The 23,270-nt window shown below is 38.7% G+C and overlaps 1 protein-coding gene across 19 annotated transcripts in view; it reads left to right on the top strand.

Moving 5' to 3' along the window:
• Nucleotides 1–13,676, top strand: part of FRRS1 (ferric chelate reductase 1) — a 109,614-nt gene extending 95,938 nt beyond the window's left edge. For all 19 annotated transcript variants that reach the window (XM_078332602.1, XM_078332589.1, XM_078332587.1 and 16 more), the window contains 8 exons: nucleotides 1,284–1,397; nucleotides 3,118–3,233; nucleotides 5,275–5,361; nucleotides 8,978–9,075; nucleotides 9,333–9,391; nucleotides 10,542–10,685; nucleotides 12,176–12,237; nucleotides 12,315–13,676. In XM_078332602.1, coding sequence (XP_078188728.1) covers nucleotides 1,284–1,397; nucleotides 3,118–3,233; nucleotides 5,275–5,361; nucleotides 8,978–9,075; nucleotides 9,333–9,391; nucleotides 10,542–10,685; nucleotides 12,176–12,237; nucleotides 12,315–12,407 — 773 coding nt within the window. In that variant the 3' untranslated portion in view covers nucleotides 12,408–13,676. The remainder of the gene's footprint in view (nucleotides 1–1,283; nucleotides 1,398–3,117; nucleotides 3,234–5,274; nucleotides 5,362–8,977; nucleotides 9,076–9,332; nucleotides 9,392–10,541; nucleotides 10,686–12,175; nucleotides 12,238–12,314) is intronic.
• The last annotated feature ends 9,594 nt before the right edge of the window (nucleotides 13,677–23,270 follow it).

Raw genomic sequence — 23,270 nt, 5'->3', positions numbered from 1 at the left:
AGATAAGATGACGTTTATCCTTTCATTTCCTTTTGGAAATTATTGAGATGTAGTTTGTGGTCTAATATTTATAATTTGTTTTAGACAAAGTTTCATATATTTGTTATATTAAATGTCTTTTTCTGATGTAGCATAGTATTCTAAAAATATGTATGTTCCAGAATTTATTTGCTCATTCTCCTGATGATGGGATGATGGATATTTAGTTTGTTTGTTTGTTCGTTTGTTTTTTGCTGGCATAGAAAACATTGCTGTTAACATTCCTATACATATATCGTTGGTAAGATAGATTCCTAGAAGGAACACACACAGATCTACATACACTCAGAATAATTCTGTAGATTCACTGATTTAATTTGTACACAATAAATGGCAATAATAACTAATGTATCCGCAATTTGCTTATGTCACTACTATTTGGGATTTTGGTTTGTTAGTCAGTTCGAATTGACCATGTGTGAAATAACATATCATAAAATACTTTCTTTTGTCTTCCAACCATTCTTTTTCCCCCAGCCCAATTTCAATTAGTTTATTCCAGGATTTTATATGCAGGTGGTGGTCAATGGATTCTAGATTTTTAAAAAATACATATTCTCTTTCAAGAATTTTTTTTTCATTTTCAATGATTTGTGAACATATTAACAGTAATTGTTTTAATTTATTGTTTAACTTGTCTCTTTATGCCACCAGTTCTTTCACCAGACATTCTCCATTCCTAGTTCTCATTTTAATTCATCTCTTGGTTGGCTACAGTATTTAACTTTCCTTAGGAAGTCTGTGTGCCCTTGCAGATACCTTTTTTTTTTTTTTTGAGACGGAGTTTCGCTCTTGTTACCCAGGCTGGAGTGCAATGGCGTGATCTCGGCTCACCGCAAACTCCACCTCCTGGGTTCAGGCAATTCTCCTGCCTCAGCCTCCCGAGTAGCTGGGATTACAGGCACGCGCCACCATGCCCAGCTAATTTTTTGTATTTTTAGTAGAGACGGGGTTTCACCGTGTTGACCAGGATGGTTTCAATCTCTTAACCTCGTGATCCACCTGCCTCGGCCTCCCAAAGTGCTGGAATTACAGGCTTGAGCCACCGCGCCTGGCCCCTTGCAGATATCTTTATGCTGCTTTTGCATATGAATGGCATCTCTGCTGATATGTAATTTATTTTTTATTACCTTAAGAAATTTTGTTGCTATGCCCTGCCCATGTCTCCATTTCTGTTGTTTTTTTTTTTTGAAGAAGTAATTATTCTTTGTCATTTCTCTTTTTTTTTTTTTTTTAATTTGCAGGTCGAATTTACAAGCACTCTCAGCAACCTTTGATAACCTATGAAAAATATGATGTGACAGACTCTCCAAAGAACATAGGAGGATCCCATTCTGTACGTCTTCTGAAGGTTCATGGTAGGTTACATGTGTAGTATTATTATTACTTTGTGGAATCCACTTACCTGCTAACTCAGTGCTGGCTGGATTAGGAATGGTTGTGGGCATAATTGAGCTAACTTTTATAAAGCTTTTATGTTTAAACACTAACACTTGCAGGCAGCAGCATCTATTATTATTTTTGACACAGCTGTTGGTAAGCATCATCTAGCTTAACGTTTGCTAATTTTCATTAAAAATGGAGACTAGGGCTAATTTAGTGGTTTTAACCTTGGCTATGTATGAAAATCACCAGTGGAGGTTTTAAAACGTTTATAATTTTGAAAAACTATCCTAGTTGTTTCTAACTGCAGCCAGGGTCAAATAGTACTGGGTTAATTTAACTTTTATGAGACCTTAATTTTTACCGTTCATTAAAATAAATACTAATAAAAGAGTGGCCTGTGATTTTGATTGTTTAATTAAAACAGTAGTTTGATTTCAAAAGTACAATTTTGTTGTTGCACTGATCAATGTACAAGTATTTGAGAGCATACAAAGTACTTAGTGCTATACTTAGTCTTCATAGATAATACCTAAATGAGGAATAGAATGAAGTTGGAAGAACAGTATCCTAAAAACAAGGCTCTAGGCCGGGCTCGGTGGCTCACACCTGTAATCCCAACACTTCGGGAGGTTGATGTGGGTGAATCACCTGATGTCAGGAGTTCAAGACCAGCCTGGCCAACATGGTGAAACCACATCTCTACTAAAATACAAAAATTAGCCAGGCATGGTGGTGCATACCTGTAGTCCCAGCTACCTGGGAGGCTGAGTCAGGAGAATTGCTTGAATTCAGAAGGCGGAGGTTGCAGAGAGCTGAGATAGCATCATTGCACTCCAGCCTGGGCAACAGAGTGAGACTCTGTCCCCAAAAAACCAAAACACAAAAAATAAAAAACAAAAAACCAAGACTCTTACCATACTCTGGTTCTACAGATGAAAATTGATTTCATTTGAAAACCAGCCTGGCTTCTTGTTAAAAGGATGGGGTTTAAAAGCATGGGAATAGTGTAATGTATACTAAACTACTCTAAACTATTAGAGTTTTGGGGAAAACTTTCCTTATTTGGGATATCCCCTTTATATTCTCCAGAGTTATCCGTTATAGTGAAGTTTTTATGAATGCCATCACAGTTAAACGTGAAAATAACTTTATTGTTGTCGATTTGCTTCAACTGATACTGTAGCTGCAGTTTAGTAGTAACTGGATTCAGAAATAATGTGCCCATTTTTTTTGTTGTTTTTTGGAGTGAGATATGAGAAGATTTTGAAATAACTGCAGGCAGGCAGTTATTAGTATAGTGGTTAAGAGCACAGTTGCTGAAACAGGTAGGGTTTGTAGCCCGACTCTGTAACCATGGAAGAGCTACTTAATTTCCCTATGGATGTGTTTCCCTATTCAGCAAAACTGGACTAATAATTATAACTACATCATAGGATTGTTGTAAAGGTCAACTAAATGAGTATATGTAAAGCATTTAGAATGCCTAGCACGTCACAGGAACTACAGAAGTGTTTGCTGTTCGAAAGAATAACGGTAGTAAAACTATGATGTATAGTGTCTTTTTAGGTTGTACTTACGTTGGCTGAATGTATTTCGCTGCTGTTTGTATTTTCTGAGCATTTGGCTTGGTCATTTAAGCAACAGTCTGATTAGTTTGTGATTGTCTGCTAATTGCATTTATCTCACTTTCAGGTGCCTTAATGTTTGTGGCATGGATGACTACTGTTAGCATAGGAGTCCTGGTTGCCCGCTTCTTCAAACCAGTTTGGTCAAGAGCTTTCTTCCTTGGTGCAGCAGCTTGGTTTCAGGTAGGTGAGGGAAAAAAAGTTCCATGCAATTTTCATAGTATTTGAACATTGCAACATGAAAACATACGATGTGGGTATGTGTTTAGTGGCTGCAGTTGTAGGTTTGGGCTCCTCCGTTTTCCCTTTGGTTTCCTGATCGGTTGAGAGTGGGCACAACATGCTTGATAGAGATAAGAATACAGACGGTTTTAGGAAGAATCAGGCTGGCCTGAAGAATGTGTCAGGGCCATGTGAGTCCCTTTGTAACACGGACTTTGGGACCCAATGACTTTTACTTATACTCTGTTTGTAGAGGGAGATGTTGGAAGAGCATTCATCCACTGCACTGCCCTGAGTAAAGACAGGCCAAGGAATGCGGGGGAGCTGAAGAAAGAAATAGTGGGTGCTTCCTGTGTTTCAGTCTCTCCTCTGGTTGTGGGCCATTGAATGTTAAATTATCTCTATTTCACCAGTTGGGATCATCTACCTCCTGTGTCGGTGGGAAGAGAAACTGAAAGTGTTCTTTTTTGCGTTCTTCCTTCCCGTGGGTTGGGAAGGCAGTCTACTAATAGGAACATAGCAAGAGGCAATGAATATCCTTCAGAACAAAGAAAAACAAACTTTGTCTTTCATGGGTCATAGAGTATAGATATTTACATATATAGTGGAAAATCAATGAGTTCATGTTGAGTTAGAATGTACATGCCTGTAGAGACCGGGCGTGGTTGCTCACGCCTGTAATCCCAGCACTTTGGGAGGCTGAGGCGGGTGGATCACAAGGTCAAGAGATTGAGACCATCATGGTCAACAAGGTGAAACCCTGTCTCTACTAAAAATACAAAAATTAGCTGGGCATGCTGGTGTGCGCCTGTAGTCCCAGCTACTCAGGAGGCTGAGGCAGAATAATTGCTTGAACCCAGAAGGCGGAGGTTGCGGTGAGCCGAGATTGTGCCATTGCACTCCAGCCTGGGTAAGAACAGCGAAACTCCATCTCAAAAAAAAAAAAAGAAAAAAAAGAATGTACATACCTGTACAAAAAAATACTGCTTGTTGGAACAGTTTTGACTTTGTAAGAGGGTGTCCTTGACACTTAATGTTCATATAAATTTGTAGATGGTAAGGTTTACCTTACCTAGCCTCATTTCTCACTATTGCCTGGGAGGGCCAATCTGTTTGATTTGTTCTCAGTACTGCTTTATGGCTTGCCTTGCTCCTTTCCTTCTCTGCCTGTGGTTTTGCTTCCAGGTAACTGCTTTCTTGCTATCACTTGCGTGCTTTTGCTCTTGTGCTCTCTCTCTTGTATCTCCTCATGTGGATATTTCCAGCTGGAAGACTCTTTGTGTCTTCCTTCATCAACTCAAATCCTCCACTGCCTTTAAATTTATGATGCTGATGATGTGTGTATATACACATGGTAGTTTTATCTCTGTCTTCATCCATCCATCCATCTATCCACCCATCCATCCATCCATTCACACACGCATACACAGGGTGCCTCCTGCTTTCCCCAAGATAGTTTCTGTCTGCACCAGTTATCCTGGCATAATCAATAAACAGTGGCCATTTTCACACTTATTGTTCTCCTAATTTGTATCATGAATTATTTATTTCACATATTTTTCTCTTATTGACTCAATTACATCTGAAGTTCCTCAGGAGACAGTATTTTTTGTTTGTTTGTTTCCTTACTATCTCATTGCACCTGGTATTGCACTGTGCTTGCTGATGGAGCTTAATAAATATCTTTGGAAGGAAATGAAGGACTTGGCAAGTAAATATGGTCTGTGTGTGAAATATCCATTCCTGCTGCTCTGTGCAGGTGAAGTCTTGGCAAACACTTTTGAATGATGAGGACGGCAGCTTAGGGTTTTCTTAAAAGTTTAATAGTATACTAAGTTGTTTTTTTTTTTTTTTTTTAACTCAACTGCAAACTGTAGATGTCAATCAAATGCTTGCCTTCAGTGAAACTTACCCTACGGTCTTTTCCCCATTTTCCCCATTGTAACACCACCTTTCTCTTACATGGTTAAGTGTCTTGTGAATTTATCATTTCATCTTGCAGGTGCATCGGATGCTCATGTTCACCACAACTGCCCTCACCTGCATTGCTTTTGTTATGCCGTTTATATACAGGGGAGGCTGGAGTAGGGTAAGTGTATCTTAAATAAGACGTTTTTATATAAATCCATTTTGATGTCAAAACAGATTGCTGTTTTATTCTCAGATGATGGGTAAAAAGATATTTCTGCATCAATCCCTCTTTCCCTTTTGAATCATTGGATGGCTCTTTCACATAGTTGGAGGTAGGGTGAGGATGTTACTACAGAGTACTTAGCAATGAAATATATTTTTAGACTGCATCATGAGTTATATACACACTGTAGCCTAATTCATTGTGTGATGCTTAAGGATCATGAACAACGTGAGTGGTTTTCTCTAATAGTGCTGTGATGACCACTAAGCTAACATAATTTGCATTTCTACTCTGTACCCAGCTGTGCTAAGTGCTTTATATGTGTTATCTAACTTAAATCTCAGGCTGGGTTTGGTGGTTCATACCTGCTATCTAGCACTTTGAGAGGCTGAGGCAGGAGGATTGCTTGAGCCCTCGAGTTCAAGACCAGCCTGGGCAACATAGTGAGGCCTCATCTGTATATATTTCATTTAAAAATCTTTAAATTTTAGATGTAGTAGTTATTAATAATAATCCCATGTCACAAATGAAGAAACTGATGCATATTCCCAAATGTTTATCTCCAGTCCAGGCTTCCCCTGTGGCTTGAGACTCCCATATCTAGCTCACATTGCATTCCGAACCCCAACTTGCATGTCTAAGATGTCAGACTTCACATGTCCAAAATGGGACTCCTGATAATCTTTTCTCCCAGGCCTGCTCCACACATTGCCACCTCCATGGTAGCTAATGGAATTGTATTGCTAGATCAAAGCCTTGGAATTATCATTAACTGTGTTCTCTTGCACATCCCATGTCTCATGCATTGGGGAATCCCATTGGCTCTATCTGTAAAGTACATCGTCAGTCCAACACTTGTCACTGTCATCAGATACTACTGTAGGAGTGTGAGCCTCCATCATCTTTTGCCTGGCCATTGCAGTAGCCACTTCACTGGTTTCTCCACTTCAACCCTTGCCCATGAACAATCTATTTTCAACAAAGAAGACAGTTATATATATATTTAAATATAAACCAGATCATGCCATTCTTGTATCCCAAACTGGTTTTTCTAATGTCTCTCAATTTTACTCAGAGTAAAAGCCAAATGTCTTCCAGGGACCTTCATGACTGGCTCCCAGTTATTCTCTGAACTGACTTCCTTTTCCTCTCCATTGAATGCATCTCCTGTACTGGCCTCCTGGCTGGTACGCAGACATACCAGGCATGGTCCTGCTTTATAGTCTTTGCCATGCTTCTTCTTTCTGCCTGGCACACACTTCCATCACTCCCTTACCTTCCCAAGTCTTCGCTTATGTTGAAGCCTCTCAGAGAGCCCTGCCCTGCTTTATATTTTTCCCCATAATACGCTTTACTTTATGCCATTTCACATAATTGACTTTGTCATATTTTTTTCTCGATCTCCCTTCTAACACTACTATGTCAGCTCTGTCAGAGCTGGGATATTCACTGGTATGTTCACTGGTACATACCAGAACAGATTTAAGTACATAGAAGGTACTCAGTAAATATTTGTGAATGAACGAATGAATAAGTCTTATTGAGAATAAGTGACATATGTGAATTCAGAGCCTGTGCTTCCATTTTGTTATTCCAGTTTTTTTTTTTTTTTTGAGACGGAGTTTCGCTCTTGTTTCCCAGGCTGGAGTGCAATGGCGCGATCTCGGCTCACCGCAACCTCCGCCTCCTGGGTTCAGGCAATTCTCCTCCTGCCTCAGCCTCCTGAGTAGCTGGGATTACAGACATGAGCCACCATGCCCAGCTAATTTGTTGTATTTTTAGTAGAGACGGGGTTTCACCATGTTGACCAGGATGGTCTCGATCTCTTGACCTCGTGATCCACCCGCCTCAGCCTCCCAAACTGCTGGGATTATAGGCTTGAGCCACCACGCCCGGCCACTATTCCAGTTTTATAGCCAATGAGAATTTGATACCAAAATTTCATATTTTAGAGCTTGGGCTGGTGCCACAGGGATAAGATTGATGCATCTGAGGTCACAGATATTACTAGAAAATCTCCCTCCTGCTTTTTAGGCAGTTTAAGGGTCAGTCAGCATATCTTTTTAAGAAAATTATGAAGATTTTTGTGATATAAATTGAGACATGAGAACTTTATTTTATTAAGACATTTGGGACAAGGGTAATACTTATTTTGTAATTTTGTAGTTTATAGCCTTTGCAGTTTCCGAATAGGATAGAACAAAGCCTAAGAGCACTATTTTAAAACTGGATTCCTGAATTCAAATCCTGGCACCATGATTTATTACCTGGGATGCCTTGGGCAAGTTATTTAACTATGACCAGTTTACTCATCTGTAAAATGGGGATGGTATAGTATCTGTTTTGTAGGCTTTCTGTGAGGATTGGGAATAAAATAACTGAAAATACTTAGGATGGCTTCCAGCACATTCTAAACGCATGTAAGGCTCTTGTTGCTGCTGCTGCTGTTTTATCTTATTTTTTTATTAGAGGCCCTTTATATCTCAAAAGTCATGTTTATAATTTTACCCATGCATAACTGAGTCTGTAGTTTGAGAATGTTTTCATATTGTTTTTTTGTTAGTCTTTAGTTCCTGTTTACAAGGACTTCCTACCATGGCTTAGAAACCACTATGTCTCTGTTTCTAGGTCACAGATTTATATCTTACTCAAACCTGGGCATCACTGACAACAGTCAGGAATATCCCTCTATCCAAATGTGTCATAGGTTAGAGCGTCTTCATAGCCCTTCTCTTAAGTGTTTAAATGAAAAATCGTTGTATAAAGTGGTCTAATCCAACCGTCTGCTGTTCTGAGCAGGCACATGACATCACTGAGGGAGGAATGTAGCAGAAACTATTGTGATACTCTGTCAGTGCTTATTCTTGGGTTAGATCTTCATTTTGAATAGAGGTGATAAGCTTTTAATACAGTGGCTACATAGGTTATTCACTATGATTCATAAATGAATCAGCAAACATTTATTGAGTGACTAAGACTCTGTTAAGCTTCAGGGTTACAGGGAGTCATATAGAACCCACAGTTCAGGGAAACATAGAGTGCTAAACAAATTATTACCATATGTTGGGGTGATTGCTTTTGACATGGGGGCACTAACTAGCCCCAGCTGGGCTGCAGATGGCTGTTCTGATGTTGATGGCCATTTTATTAGGTTGGTGCAATAGTAATTGTGAATTAAAATGCTTGCAAAAAACTGCAACTACTTTAGTGCCAACTTATCCTGATGGGGGAGAGGTAGCATTCTGTACATGGATTCCACCACAACCACTTACATACTGTGTGGCCTTGGACAAAGTTCTTGATGTCTCTGGGTTTCAGTTTCCCCATTTATAAAACGGAGATATATTGATAACCAGTTGTCAAACATTGTAGTGAGAATTAGTGTGTCTAAAGTATGTGCCCGGTACAAAGTGTATACTCAGTGAATGTTGTCTACTATGATTATCATCAATATTGGATGTTTCAAGCCATGGAAAAGTACTAAGAATACAACTGTGCATATATTTTTTAACTTGAGGATTTAAACTGATGAGAGAGATTGAGGCCATGAAAGTGATGTAACTTTGTCTAGCATGCAGGTTACCACCCATACCTCGGCTGTATTGTGATGACTTTGGCAGTTCTTCAGCCTCTTCTGGCAGTCTTCAGGCCACCTTTGCATGACCCAAGGTACTTAGAACCTTTCTATATAAATGCTCTCTTAATGTAGATATCATTAGTTGGCAAACTAATCCCTTTTCAAATGGAAACATTTTGCATTTTATAAAATTCAGTGATAAATTATAGTTACTTTGAAATACTTTGAAATGCATTTCAGATATCTAATTCCCAGACAATAAGGGAAATTACATGCTTTTTATTCTCTTGGGAATTAATTATAGTTCCATTGCTTTTAAGAATACTGACTGGTTCCCTTATTTTGGTAGAAGGCAAATGTTTAACTGGACTCATTGGAGTATGGGAACAGCTGCTAGAATAATAGCAGGTAAGATATTGTGATGCTGCTTATTCATATATAATTGCTGGCTGTTTATATTGCAAGTTGTAATTTGGCTTAAATGATTTTTAGATGCATTAGTAATTGGAGTAATTGGTTGTTGAGGAGAAATCAGCCTTAAACATTGAAATTCAGAAAGTAATTTCCAGAGGTAATGATTTAAGTCATTATTTCAGTTTTAAGTTTAAGGTCTTTAAAATAACTTTAAAACTCTCCTTTTAAGACTTATTTGAGCGTTTGCCTTTGCCAGCAGAATAAGCTATGCTGATGGCCAGACATTTGAGTAGCTCTGATTGAGAGTCATTTGTGAATTGGGTTGAGGTGGGTTGGTGGGTCCAAGCTCTCCATCTCCAGGTCCTTTCCACGGGGCTTGTATCTTCCAGGGTAGGGTGTTTTTCAAAAGTCAAGAATGATTGTGCAGTATATTTTGATACCTTGTATAATAAACGCCTAAGTAGGCACCCTATACCCTAACATAGTCTATGGGATTCTTTGTTGGAGGGGATCCCAATCAACCATGGTTTCTATACTTTTCTCCTTTCATACATTTCAGACTTCAAACAATCTGGAAAATGTGGGTGCATTTCTTTTAACAACTCGTAGATTATGCAGCCATAAAAAAGAATGAAATCATGTCTTTTGTGGCAACATGGATGCTGCTGGAAGTGATTACCCTATGTGAATTAGTGCAGAAACAGAAAACCACATACCACATGTTCTTACTCATAAACAGGAGTTAAACAATGAGTACACATGGACGTAAAGATGGGAACAGTAGACCCTGGGGACTCCAAAGGAGGAGAGGGAGGAGTGGGGGAAAGGGTTGAAACACTACTCTTTGGGTAAAATGTTCACTACTTGGGTGATGGGTTCACTAGAAGCCCGAACCCCCCAGCATTATTATGCAATATGCCCTACCCCCCAAAAAATTGATAATTCATAATTAATTGCCCATCTTGCCCTATCTAGCCTTATAATTCTCTTTCAAAAGACTAAATTAACTATTTGATCTTAAATATTAATCTTATTCATTTCAAACTCTTTTAGTATGTTTTACTTGATAATACACATACACAAACACACAACTGTCTCTCCTGATGGGACTACATTTGAATATACCTTTTTTTCTCCTGTGTAGTGGCAGCGATGTTCCTGGGAATGGATTTACCAGGACTGAATCTTCCTGATTCACAGAAAACCTATGCAATGATTGGATTTGTAGCCTGGCATGTAGGGACTGAGATTGTTCTGGAGGTACATGCTTATCGGCTCTCTCGCAAAGGTAACCTTCTAAAAAACCATGTTATGTAGAATCACTTTTATACAAACTATTGGAAAAGAATGAGTTTCCTGAAAGTAATGGCTATTGTATTGGTAGCTCACTAAAAGTTTGTGATTACTCAGCCTGTGGTAGAAATTGTAGAGGTTTTCTCCCTTTGTTTTGTTACATTTGTAACTATTAGAAGCTGTGAGTAAGATACAAAGGAAAGGTTTTAGGTTTTAGGGAAGGAGTCTTCCTTGTAAGTATTTTCACTTTGCTGGTCTGACCAGAGCCAGTATGGACTGGGAACTCTGAATGCCTAGAGCTGAGGGAACCCTGAGATGGAGGATGTGCACTATCACTTAGGTTGCCATGTGCATATATAGAGCTAGGAGCAAGCCAGCTAGATAGGAAGCAATGATTTTGCTTTTGCTCTTTAGTGACAAGGTCTGTTTTGGTGCCAGGCAGGGTCACGATACCTATAGCCACCATTAGGAGTGGAGAAATTAGTAGGGAATGGGTGTCATTTTAAACTACCCTGGATTATAGGCTAAGTGTCCTTTGTGTCCTGCCTAGTTTTCATCCCCCCAAATAAGTGAAGGTGGCCTTCTCAAAACAAAAATTCTTTGTTGTCTAGTATATATGTTGTGAACTTAGGAGAGCCTAGGGTGGCTTTAGGAGCTGAGTAGTACATATCTGTCCTGCTACTTTTGATTCTTGATAGGCTTATATACATGGGGCTTTTGATGACTGTTGAATTATGGCTTAACTGATTTTTGTTTGTTTTCAGAGACAGAGTCTCACTCCGTCACTCAGGCTGGAATGCAGTGGTGTGATCATAGCTCACTGCAGCCTTGAACTCCAGGGCTTAAGCCATCCGCTTGTTTCAGACTCCCATGTAGCTGGGATCACAGGGATGTGCCAGTACATCTGGCTAAGTTTTTAAATTTTTTGTAGAAACGGGGTTTCACTTTGTTGCCCAGGCTGATCTCAAACTCCTGGGCTCAAGTGATCCATCCACCTCCTCCTTCCAGAGTTCTGGGATTGCAGGTGTGAGCCACCATGCCTGGCCGATGGCTTCTGTTTATATATGTATACTTATAACTTGGATAGTTATCATATGTTAATTAGTTTGATTTAGCTATTTCATAATGTATGCATATATCAAAGCATCATGTTATACACCATAAATATGTATTTTATCAATCAAAAAATAAAATTAAGAAAACCAAAAAGCTTAGATCATTATGACTTTGAGGTAGAGTTTATTGACTAGAAGAAGGCATATTTTAAGTTATTTAACAAAGGTGTACTCTTGCCAGATTGTCCCTATTTGTGAGAGGGTTAATTGTTCAGAAAGTTCACAATAATTAGTAGCTTAGAATGGAGAATTTCTACCTGGAAATTTTGGTGAACAGTACAAATCAGGTTTGTTTTTTTTTTTTAATTATTTTTATTTTATTTACCTGCATAATACTGTCCTTATAAACTTAAATTCTTATTCTTGACAGTTGAAATGTTGGATGATGACAGAATTCAGATCCTTCAGTCATTTACTGCAGCGGAAGCAGAGGTAAGTCCTGTTCTTCTTCATTGACACAAGCCTTAACGGTAATACTCTTTTTTTCTCATATCTCAATTTTCTTTCAGGGTCATGCTTTTAAAAAGGCAGTATTGGCAATTTATATCTGTGGGAATGTTACTTTTCTCATTGTATTTTTGTCTGCAATCAACCATCTATGAGCAAGCAAAGACCTTGGCTTTTGCAGGCCAGGTGGTAATTATCATCAAACCAAAGAAACTTGAAGCCTGTGCTGACTGCCTGGAGCATATTTGTGAATCTTCACTTGGAAGACTAGGGTCATGTCTGAAGAGGAATTCTGAAGTCCAGCTGTTCAACACTCAAGAGGGTCATATAGACTATAACTTAATATCATGCCTTACGTGTAATTCTGGGTCTTAAAGGGAAGATTGTACTTCAGGAGAAGTAACTCTCAAATATTTCATGCCAAGATTATAAGAATGTTGATATTCAAGAAAACAGTGATCTGGAAAAACATATCAGATGTCACTACGATAGAAAGGAGGTATATTAAGGTAAATATATTTTAGATGACAAAGGTGCTGTTGTATTTTAAAGAAAAACAATTTATTTTTATTAGTTTATCTGAGTGGTCTGTGTTTATTTAGAAACCGTTTTTCAGACGTATCCTTTGCTCAGTGTATTTCATTACTTGTCTAGTAAAGGTGGAAATGAGGCAGATGCCATTGTAGGTTTTACCAGCATTTAACTATATTATGAATATTATAATTTATTTTTTAGCAATGACATTCACGTATGCATCTTTTACTTAAATACCCTATTTATGTATTCAGCTGCGGAGATGAAATAGCATTTTATGTGTTAATGGTTTTGGCTATAAAATGTAAGTCCTTATAGCATTTGGGGACTATATATAGACTTGGATTTCAAAACTGATAAAACTCACCCTTGTGAACATATCTAACAGATATTCTATTTACTTGTAGAAATAAAATAACGTGTCTGGTTCTGTTTTGTTAGACATTTTTGATACTCTACTGAATCAGAATCATCAGTGTTACCTTCCTTATTTCAATAATTCATCTATTTTATGGCTGCATCTCATATGTGCTATGAGGACTTCTAGCCAGTGGGTGGCGCTGTAATACCGAAGTTCTGTACTGCTTTGTTCTCTTTGCTTCTGCTGATTCCTTTTTAGTGTTTAGGTAACATTATGGGATGGCATTTCCCTTAAATTCCACCAACTCTCCTTAATCTTTATTTTTAAAAGGTCTACTTTTTTTGGGTGCTTGAGGTAATGGGTTAAAACCTCAAATTAGTAACCAGTGTTTATTTTCCAGTTTCTGTTTGTTTTCTGTGATTTGTAACAATTGTTTGATATTTGTTTTTACCTTCCCCCGACCCTGTAATGAATGAATGCAGCTATCTTGGGCAAAGCAAATAAATAAACTGTGCATTTTAAAATAAAATATTTAGGAAGTCATACTTTATTTCTTTAGGTATTCTTTCTGATGATGCTATAGTTCTGCTTGGCCCAAGATCCTAATTTCTGTATGGTGTGAATAATAATAGCCTCAGCTGTGTAGCCTACATCTTTATTTTATTATTATTTTTCAATTTTTAAAATTATTTCTTTTTAATAAATATCTTTTTTTTTTTTTTTACTTAAACAACTTTCTACTTATAGCCTACATCTTTTACTGGGTAAAATGATATGGAAGTTTTGTTTTTGTTCCTTTTATAGGTGTTTATCATAAGCAGCTTAGGGCTTACATATGAACTTTCTGTGTTCATATTCTATACGTACCATGCTATTTATAATCTAAAGTTTCCTTTTGAATGTCTTTATTTAAAAAAAAAACCATTTAGTATAGCAAATTAAATGTGTACTAAAGTATTTTCCTCTGGTTTTCTATACAAGGACCTTAAATGTTAATAAATTTATCTTTTTTTTTTTGAGACGGAGTTTCGTTCGTTACCCAGGCTGGAGAGCAATGGCGCGATCTCGGCTCACCGCAACCTCCGCCTCCTGGGTTCAGGCAGTTCTCCTGCCTCAGCCTCCCTAGTAGCTGGGATTACAGGCACGCGCCACCATGCCCAGCTAATTTTTTGTATTTTTTTAGTAGAGACGGGGTCTCACCATGTTGACCAGGATGGTCTCAATCTCTTGACCTCGTGATTCACCCGCCTTGGCCTCCCAAAGTGCTGGGATTACAGGCGTGAGCCACCGTGCCCAGCCATAAATTTATCTTGTTATATTCTACATCTGACAAATAAAAATTCTTTGTTTTTTTTTTTTTTTTTTTGAGACAAAGTCTCACTCTGTTGCCCAGGTTGGTGTGCAGAGTGGTGCAGTCTTGGCTCACTGCAGCCTCCACCTCCCGAGTTCAACCCAGTCTTGTCTCAGTCTTCTGAGTAGCTGGGTCTACAGGCATGTGCCACCACACTCAGCTAATTTTTGTATTTTTAGCAGAGACAGGGTTTTACCTTGTTGGCCAGGCTGGTCCCAAACTCCTGGCCTAAAGTGATCTACCCACTTCAGCCTGCCTAAGTGCTGGGATTACAGGCATGAGCCACTGTGCCCAGCTGAAAAAGTCTTTTAAGGGAAAGATGAGCCTTGATGTGTTTGGTCTTCAAATATGTGAGCTTGCTATATTTCCGGTGTCGAAGCTAAAATATTTTAACTTTTTCAGTGCTTCATACGTTGGCACTGTTTTGGTCTTTGTCAACTTACATACATAGCTGCCAAAGAAGCCATTGCCTTGTAATCTTCTTTTATTTTTATTTTTAGAGACAGGGTCTTACTCTCTTGTTCAGGCTGGAGTGCAGTGGTGAGATCTTGGGCCACTGCTGCCTTGACCTCTTGGGCTTTAGTGATCCTCCCACCTCAGCCTCCAGAGTAGCTGGAACCACAGGCACCAACGCTGTGCACCACCACAGCCAGCTAATTAAAAAAATTTTTTTTTTTTTCCTAAAGATGGGATCTCCCTTTGTTGCCCAGGCTGGTCTCAAACTCCTGGGCTCAAGCAATCCTCCTGTCTCAGACACCCAAAGTTTTGGGATTATGGGCATGAGCCATTGCACCTGGCCCAAATAGACCAAATCTTTTGATTAAAACCAAATTATGATTCTTCTGCTTACGGGTGGTTGGTATCCACAAATTGCAAATGCCTGTTCTTCACTGCTCTCAGTTTTTCTTTTTGTTTCTGTAATAATCTGGACAGTTTTTCCAAAGTTATTTCTTTTGATAGGAATCATTGTTAAATTAAATGCTTTTATACTTTTACCAATGTTGCCAAAAACAATGAGCAAAATCACATTTTCTTCTTAAAGAAGCAACGCAGTATAAAGATATGTATGCTTTTCAGAAAGAACTGAAATTCTAGAAAATTGTGATTAGGCTGGCATTAATAGCTGAGACAATAAAGAAGTTCTCTGGTCTGCAGAAATCCATCTTAAGGGCATAGTCTTTGGCATGGGCTATCAAATAGATGAATCAATTCACTTTAGTACTTTGTCAAGCACTTTGGCTGTAATGTGTGTTAAGCAGTACCTCATCTCTTGCACATCCTGCCTCAGTCCAGGATGCAGTGGGAAAAGATAAATCAGCAGATGCCAACTAGGAAGCTCTCAGGGCATATGTAGCATTTGGCTGAAATTTCTATTTATCTGTATACCCTCGTGAGGCAGGAAAAAAAAAAGAACAAAAGTCCTTGTTTAAGATAATCCATTATAGGTTGGAATGAAAGAAAATATTCTTCGAAGGCCTTTTAAAATCAGATTAGGATACTCACAGTTCCTATCCACATCCTGCTGCTTTCTTCCCTGTGCAGCCCCCACCAAGCTCATCTCTGCACCCAGGTCACAGATGGTTACCAGCCTGGGATGCCCTTTCTAGTGAAACGGGAAACATTCCCTTGTCCCCTTTGCAGGGTGTGCAATGGGGATGTGACTCGCTTCTTCAGTGTCCCACCGCTCAGACCTCTAGGGGAGAATACAGATGGGCAGACTGTGGGGCTCCGACCCCACAGCAGTGTCTAGGGATGAATGTTTACAGCTGAAACCCCAGAGGGCATGTGCTATGGTGCGCTCTTTTAGTTTAGCCGTCCATAGGCAGCTTGTGATAGCTCTATTAGACCCCTGTCTTACAGCATAGGCTTTCTGTATCCCCGGCTTCTTGCCTTGGTGTACCAGAAGAATCGAATCACACCTGGGCTTGGAGAACGAGTGCAAGGTTTTACTGGGTGGGAGTAGCTCTCAGCAGATGGGGAGCCAGAAGGTAAATGGTTTTCCCCTGGAGTTGGACCGCCGGAGGGCCCGGGCCCTCTTCTGATTGCCCAGGCCAAACTCGGCCAATTCTGCCAGCTCCGCCTCCTTCCGCCAGCGCCAGCGCTGGTTTGCCTGCAAGCCAGGGTGTGTCCTTGCTCTTCCCCCGGTGCGCTTCCCTCTGCGTCCTCTCGCTGTCCCGCTGCTTGTGTCTTCTGGAGACCTGTTCCCTTCCACCTCCAGCAGCTGTGTGTCTGCCTGCTAGAATCTCAGGTACTTTTACAGGCACAAGATGGGGGCATGGTGGGCCAGGGTGGTCCTGGGAAATGGAACTTTTGGGCGCTGAAGGCAGGAGTGCCTGTCGAGATCTAGGTCCATGGACACAGGCCTGGGGGTGGAGCCCTCGCCAGGGACAACGCCCTCCTCTACCCAGCATTTCCCTCCTTTCCTATTATATAAAGGGACCACGTCTTTCCCAGCACTTGAAAAAGCTAGTTTATCTTCCGTTATCACTTGCAAAAGCTAGTTGATCAAGTTCTAGCTCCTTCCCTGACTTGCTGTCCAACATCGGTATCTTTTTGTTTTGATCATCTTTATAGATAGGATGGGAGGCAGCTGATCTGTAAATTAAAAAGGACGGAAATTAGAAGATCTGAATATGCATGTTTGCTTGTTGGTTTACAAGCTGCATGTCTCTGGGTAAGTCACTTATCTTCTCTGGGCTCTATCCTTTCATCTGTAAAGCCCATCTCACAGAGCAGCTGTGAGGATTGAATGAACTGATGCCCGCAAAAGGTGCTTGTTTCCTACATGTTTTTGATGATGTCTTTGCCGTTTGATCTCATTGTTAAACTTTAATAAATGTTGCATATAAAATGTGTACTTTTTACAAAACATATTTGATGTTCGTCTTGAAAATATGATGTGGAATGAAATAAGCCAGGCACAGAAGGACGACTATTGTATTAATATGATTCCACTTACATGAGGTACCTAAACCACTCAGATTTACAGAGAAAGTAAAATGGCAGGTACCAGGAGCTGGTGGGAGAAAGGAAATGGGAGGTTAGTGTTTTTTTTCTTTTTTGAGACGGAGTCTTGCTCTGTTGCCCAGGCTGGAGTGCAGTGGTATGACTGGATTCTCGGCTAAGTGGAGCTGCAGACAACTTTGACCTATTTGACAAACTTACTGTGTGCTCAGCTCACTGCAACCTCCACTTCCCGGGTTTAAGTGATTCCCCTGTCTCAGCCTCCCGAGTAGCTGGGATTATAGGCATGTGCCACCATGTCTGGCTAATTTTTGCATTTGTAGTAGAGATGTAGTTTCACCATGTTGGCCAGGCTTGTCTAAAACTCCTGACCTCAAGTGATCTGCCTGCCTCAGCCTCCCAAAGTGCTGGATTACAGGTGTGAGCCACCGTGCCCGGTGGAGTTTAGGGTTTAATGGGCACAACATTTGTTAGGGAAGATAAAAAGTTTTAGAGATGGATAGTAGTGATGGTTGTACAACACTGTGAATATATGTAATGTACTGAACTATGAAAATTCACCATTATTATGTATTTTTTTGCCATAATTAAAAAAGTGGAAAAAAGCTAATGTTCATAGCAGTGTTATTCACCATCACCAAATGATGGAAATAGCACACATGTTCCATGATTGATGAACAGATAAACTGTGGTATGTAAATACAATGGAATATTATTCAGCCATAAAAAGGAATAGAGTGCTGATACATGCTATAATGTGGATGGACCTCCAAAACATTATGCTAAAAGAAGTCCGACACAAAATTTACATTTTATGATTACATTTATATAAAATATCCAGAATAGGTAAGCTAATAAAGAGAAGAGAGATTGCAGGGCAAGAAGGGAATAGAAAGTAATTGTTTAATGAGTCTAAGGCTTTATTTTGGGGTGATGAAAAGTCTTGGAACTAGAGGTGGCAGGTTGCCCAACTTTGTGAATATGAGAAATGCCACTGAATGTCCACTTTAAAATAGTTTAATGTTCTGTGAATTTCATCTCAGTGAAAAGACTGTCATATTGTTACTGCTCTAGGATTATACCTTTGGGTAGAAAAAAATCTGGAGGTTTTGCTGGCCATAAACTCGGTATTCATTTAACTTATTATTTTGTTGTCAAAGAAGTTAATGTAATTGTATGTTACGCCTGGTTACATAGCTCTGTTTTAGGGGAGAGGAAGTTCCTAGAGCACGTGTTAAGAAGTATATCTTTTCTTTTTTCTTTTTTTTTGAGATGGAGTTTCACTCTGTCACCCAGGCTGGAGTGCAGTGGCACGATCTTGGCTCACTGCAAACTCGCAACCTCCGACTCCTGGGTTCAAGCGATTCTCTTGCCTCAGCCTCCCAAGTGGCTGGGATTACAGGTGCATGCCCCCGTGCCCATCTAATTTTTTTGTATTTTTAGTAGAGATGAGGTTTCACCATGTTGGCCAAGATGGTCTTGATCTGCCTGCCTTGGCCTCCCACAGTGCTGGGATTACAGGTGTGAGCCACTGTGCCTGGCCAGAAGTATATCTTTTTCATATGATATCTTATTCACATGTAAAAGGAGTTGTAATGTGCTCTGCGTTTTCTATGGAGACCTAAGCATGTTTTGGATTTTTCAATTCGACATTGATATATGGTAATCAAACTCTTGGACTAAGAATTTCCAGAAATCACACATTCTAAATATCTGACTTACACTGCAAGCAATGTCTGAGTAAGAGCCTACCAAATCAACCCTTCTCCAGATAACTGGTGTAAACTTCAAAAAGCAGCTCCCTGGAGGCCTCAGAGAGTGAACACAGGAATAAATCTTTGTGACCCTGGGCTAAGCACTGATTTCTTAGATATAGTACAAAAAGCACAGGGATAAAAGAAAAAAAAAACTGATATACTAGAGTGCGCTATAAATAAATACTTATGTGCTTCAAATGGCAGTGTCAATATGAAGACGGCCCACAGATACAAATACAGAATGTATTTGTATTTGCAAATCACATAAGAGACTAGTATCAAATATATAAAGAATTTTAACAACTCTAGGAACATTCCTGGCAAGGAGTCCACCTGTAGAGGAGGAAAATTATTTGGAGTGAGCTCTGTTTGTACATTGTAGCGTCGGGGCAGTTGTAGTCGGTAGAATGCTAGGTGGCAGAGGATCCAGTGGAAAAGCTGCAGTTTCTCTGGCATAGGAAATCGGGACTGATGGCTGCGGCAACCAAAGCTGCTGGGGTCAGTGGGTGATCCTGAAAAGGAAAATGCTAGAGAGGGGATCCCCATTCCTGTTTGCCCACATCTTTCTCTGGTTGACCCTTGAAGACGTGAAACTTGATAAAAAGCATCTAAGAAAAACCTGCAACTGATATCACATTTAATGGTGATGATTGAACACTTAGGAACAGGACAAGTGTGTGCCTGTTCTGTCACTTTGCATCGGTGTTGTATTGGAGGTTTTAGTAAGTGCAATAAGTCAAGGAACAGAAACAAAAGGCATTCAGATTGGAAGGAAGAAGTAAGTAAAACTGTATCACCTTTTTTTTTCTGAAGATAACATAATCATAAATGGAAAATCCTAAGGAATTCACTAAGCTACTAGAAGTGATAAATGAGTTTAGTAAGGTTGCAGGATACGGAATCAATATACGAAAATCAACAGCATTTCCAACACTAGCAATGAAAAATCTGAAAGTGAAATTAGGAAAATACAATTAAATACAAATTAGTAAAATAAAAGATTAAAATATGAATAAAAAGAGAAACATGAAACTGGTACACTGAAAACTACAAAACATTGTTGAAACCAAAGATTGAATGAAATGGAAACACTTCTCATGTTCATGGATCAGGAAGACATAATAGTATAATAGGACAATACTTCCCAAATTATAGATTCAACACAATCATTGTCAAAATGCTAGCTGGCTGTTTTTGCAACAAATTGAGATCTGACTCTAAACATCGGTGGAAATGCAAAAGCCCCAGAATGGACAGAACAATCTTGAAAAATAACAAAGTTAAAGAACATAACACTTTCCAGTGTCAAAACCTACAAAGCTATAGTAATCAAGGCAGCATGATATTGGCATAAGGATAGACATTAATTAATCAAATAGAAATATGAACTCAGAAGTAAAACTTTAGATTTGGAATCAATTTATTTTTGGCATGGTGCCAAGGGAACTCAAAGAGGAAAAGACTTAGCTTTTTCAACAAATAGTACCTGGACACTGCACATCATATACAAAAGGATGAATTCAGAACCCCCCCATCTCATACCATAAACAAAATATCATGCAAAGTTGATCTTAGGCCTTTAAGAACAAACTATATAACATTCTTAGGAGAAAACACAGGACTAAATCTTTGTGATTCTGGGTTAAGCATTGATTTCTTATGGTACAAAAAGCACAGGGATAAAAGAAAGAAAACACGATATATTGGACTGTGCTATTAATAAATACTTATGTGGTTCAAATGACAGCGCCAAGAATGTGAAGACAGCCCACAGACTGGGCGAATGTATTTGTGTTTTCAAATCATATAAGAGACTGGTATCAAATATATAAAGAATTTTAACAACTCAGAAGACAATCCAACTAGAAATTGGCAAACGATTTGAACAGACAATTATTAAAGATTTACAAATGGGCCATAAATTCACGAAATGGTGTTCAACATTATTACTCATTAGAGATATGCAAATCAGAATCACATTGAGATACTACTATATCCCTACTAGAATGGCTATAATAAAAAAAAGTAACAAGCGTTGGGAAGGATGCAGAGAATTTGCATAAATATATACTACATTTACCTCTAAGTTATGGATTATATAATAGTCATTTAAAAATTTCTATGCTGGAAGAATTAACATAGGAAGAGAATATATTTTTAGTAAGGAGTATCTGCATTTTCATCACAAAATACAATTTTCTATACTCTTTGTGATTTTTGAATAACATACATATTACAAAGCTACAATAATCAAAATATTGCGGTACTGACATAAAAACAGACATGTAGATCAGTGGATGTTTCTCTTATTCAGAGAGCCCTGAAATAAGCCCTCTTGTCTATGGTCAAATGATCTTTGATAAGGGTGCCAGGATCACTTAATGGGGAATGGGTAGTCTCTTCAACAAACGGTGTTAGGAAATCTGAATATCCACATACAAAAGAACAAAGTGAGCCCCTTACCTTACATTATATATAAAAATTGACTCAAAATTAGTGAAAGGCCTAAACTCAAGACCTAAAAGACCTGAAACTGTACTCCTAGAAGAAAACATGGGGAAAAAGCTCATGACATTGGATTAGTCATACAATTTCTTGGATATGACAACAAAAGGCATAGCCAACAAAAGCAAAAATAGACAAATGGGACTACATCAAATCCCAAAACTCCTGTATATCAAAAGAAACACAGTGAAAGGCAACCCACAGAATGGGAGAAAATAATTGCAAATCTTATATCTGATAAGGTGTTAATATACAGAATATATAAGGAATCTCTATAACTCAGCAACAAAAAACCAAGTAACCAAATTTAAAAATGGGCAAAGGACTTGAATAGATATTTCTCCAAAGAAGATACACATGTGGCTGACAAGTGTATGAAAAGATGTTCAATATTGCTAATAATTAAGAAATGCAAATCCAAACCACAATGAGATATCACCTCATACCCATGAAAATGGCTACTACCAAAAAATCCTCAGAAAATAAGTGTTGGTGAATGTGGAGAAATTGCAACCCTTGTGTATTGTTGTTTGGAATGTATAATAGAACAGCAGTTACAGAAAAGAGTATGGATGTTCCTCAAAATAATGAAAAATAGAATTAGCATATGATCCAGCAATTTCTCTTTCGGGTACGTACCCAAAAGAATTGGAAGTGAGATCTCTACAAGATATTTGCACATCATGTTAACTGCAGCATTATTCACAATAGCCAAGAGGTGGAAGCAACTCAAACGCTCATGTATGGATGAAGAAAATGTGGTATAAACACATAGTAGAATAGTATTCATTCTTTAAAAATAAGAAAATCCTGTCGCATGCAACAACATGAATGAACCTGGACAGCGTGATGCTAAGTGAAATAAGCCATTACAAAAAGCAAATTACTGTATGGTTCCACTTAGATGAGGTATTGAAAGTAGTCAAACTCATAGAAACAGAAGGCAGAATGGAGGTTGCCAAGGGGTGGGAAAGGAGAAATGGGGAGGTGATATTCAATGGGTATAGAGTTTCAGTGCTGCAAGGGGAAAAAGTTCTCGGGCTCTGTTGACAATGTGAATTTTCTTAACACTACTGAACCATACACTTAAAAATGGTTAGGATGGTAAATTTTACATTAATGCATTTTTACCACAATTAAAAATAAAAATTTAAAAATTGTATCTGTAACTAAAAAACCTTCCCAGAAAGAAAACTCCAGATCCAAGTAGCTTCACTGGTGAATTCCAGCAAACATTTGAAGAAGAACTAATGTCAAGAGTACACAAACTTTTTTAGAAAACAGCAGTAGCCTTATCCAACTAATTTATTTTATAAATTATAAAATTTATAATTTTATAATTTTATCAGTATTACCCTGATACTAAAACCAGACAAAGACATCACATGAAAAGGAAACTACGGAATATATTCCCTGTGACCATAAACTGAAAATCCATAATATAAAAAAGTACTTAATGAAATATTAGCAAATTAAATTCTGCAACTTACACAAAGAGTAACACATCAAAGCCAAATGAGGTTTATTCAAAGAATGCACTGTTGGC

Source organism: Callithrix jacchus, chromosome 7, assembly GCF_049354715.1.
Source record: "Callithrix jacchus isolate 240 chromosome 7, calJac240_pri, whole genome shotgun sequence".
Classification (NCBI taxonomy): Eukaryota; Metazoa; Chordata; class Mammalia; order Primates; family Cebidae; genus Callithrix; species Callithrix jacchus.
Note: the sequence above shows the minus strand (reverse complement) of the source record. Positions and strands in the feature narration are given on the sequence as shown.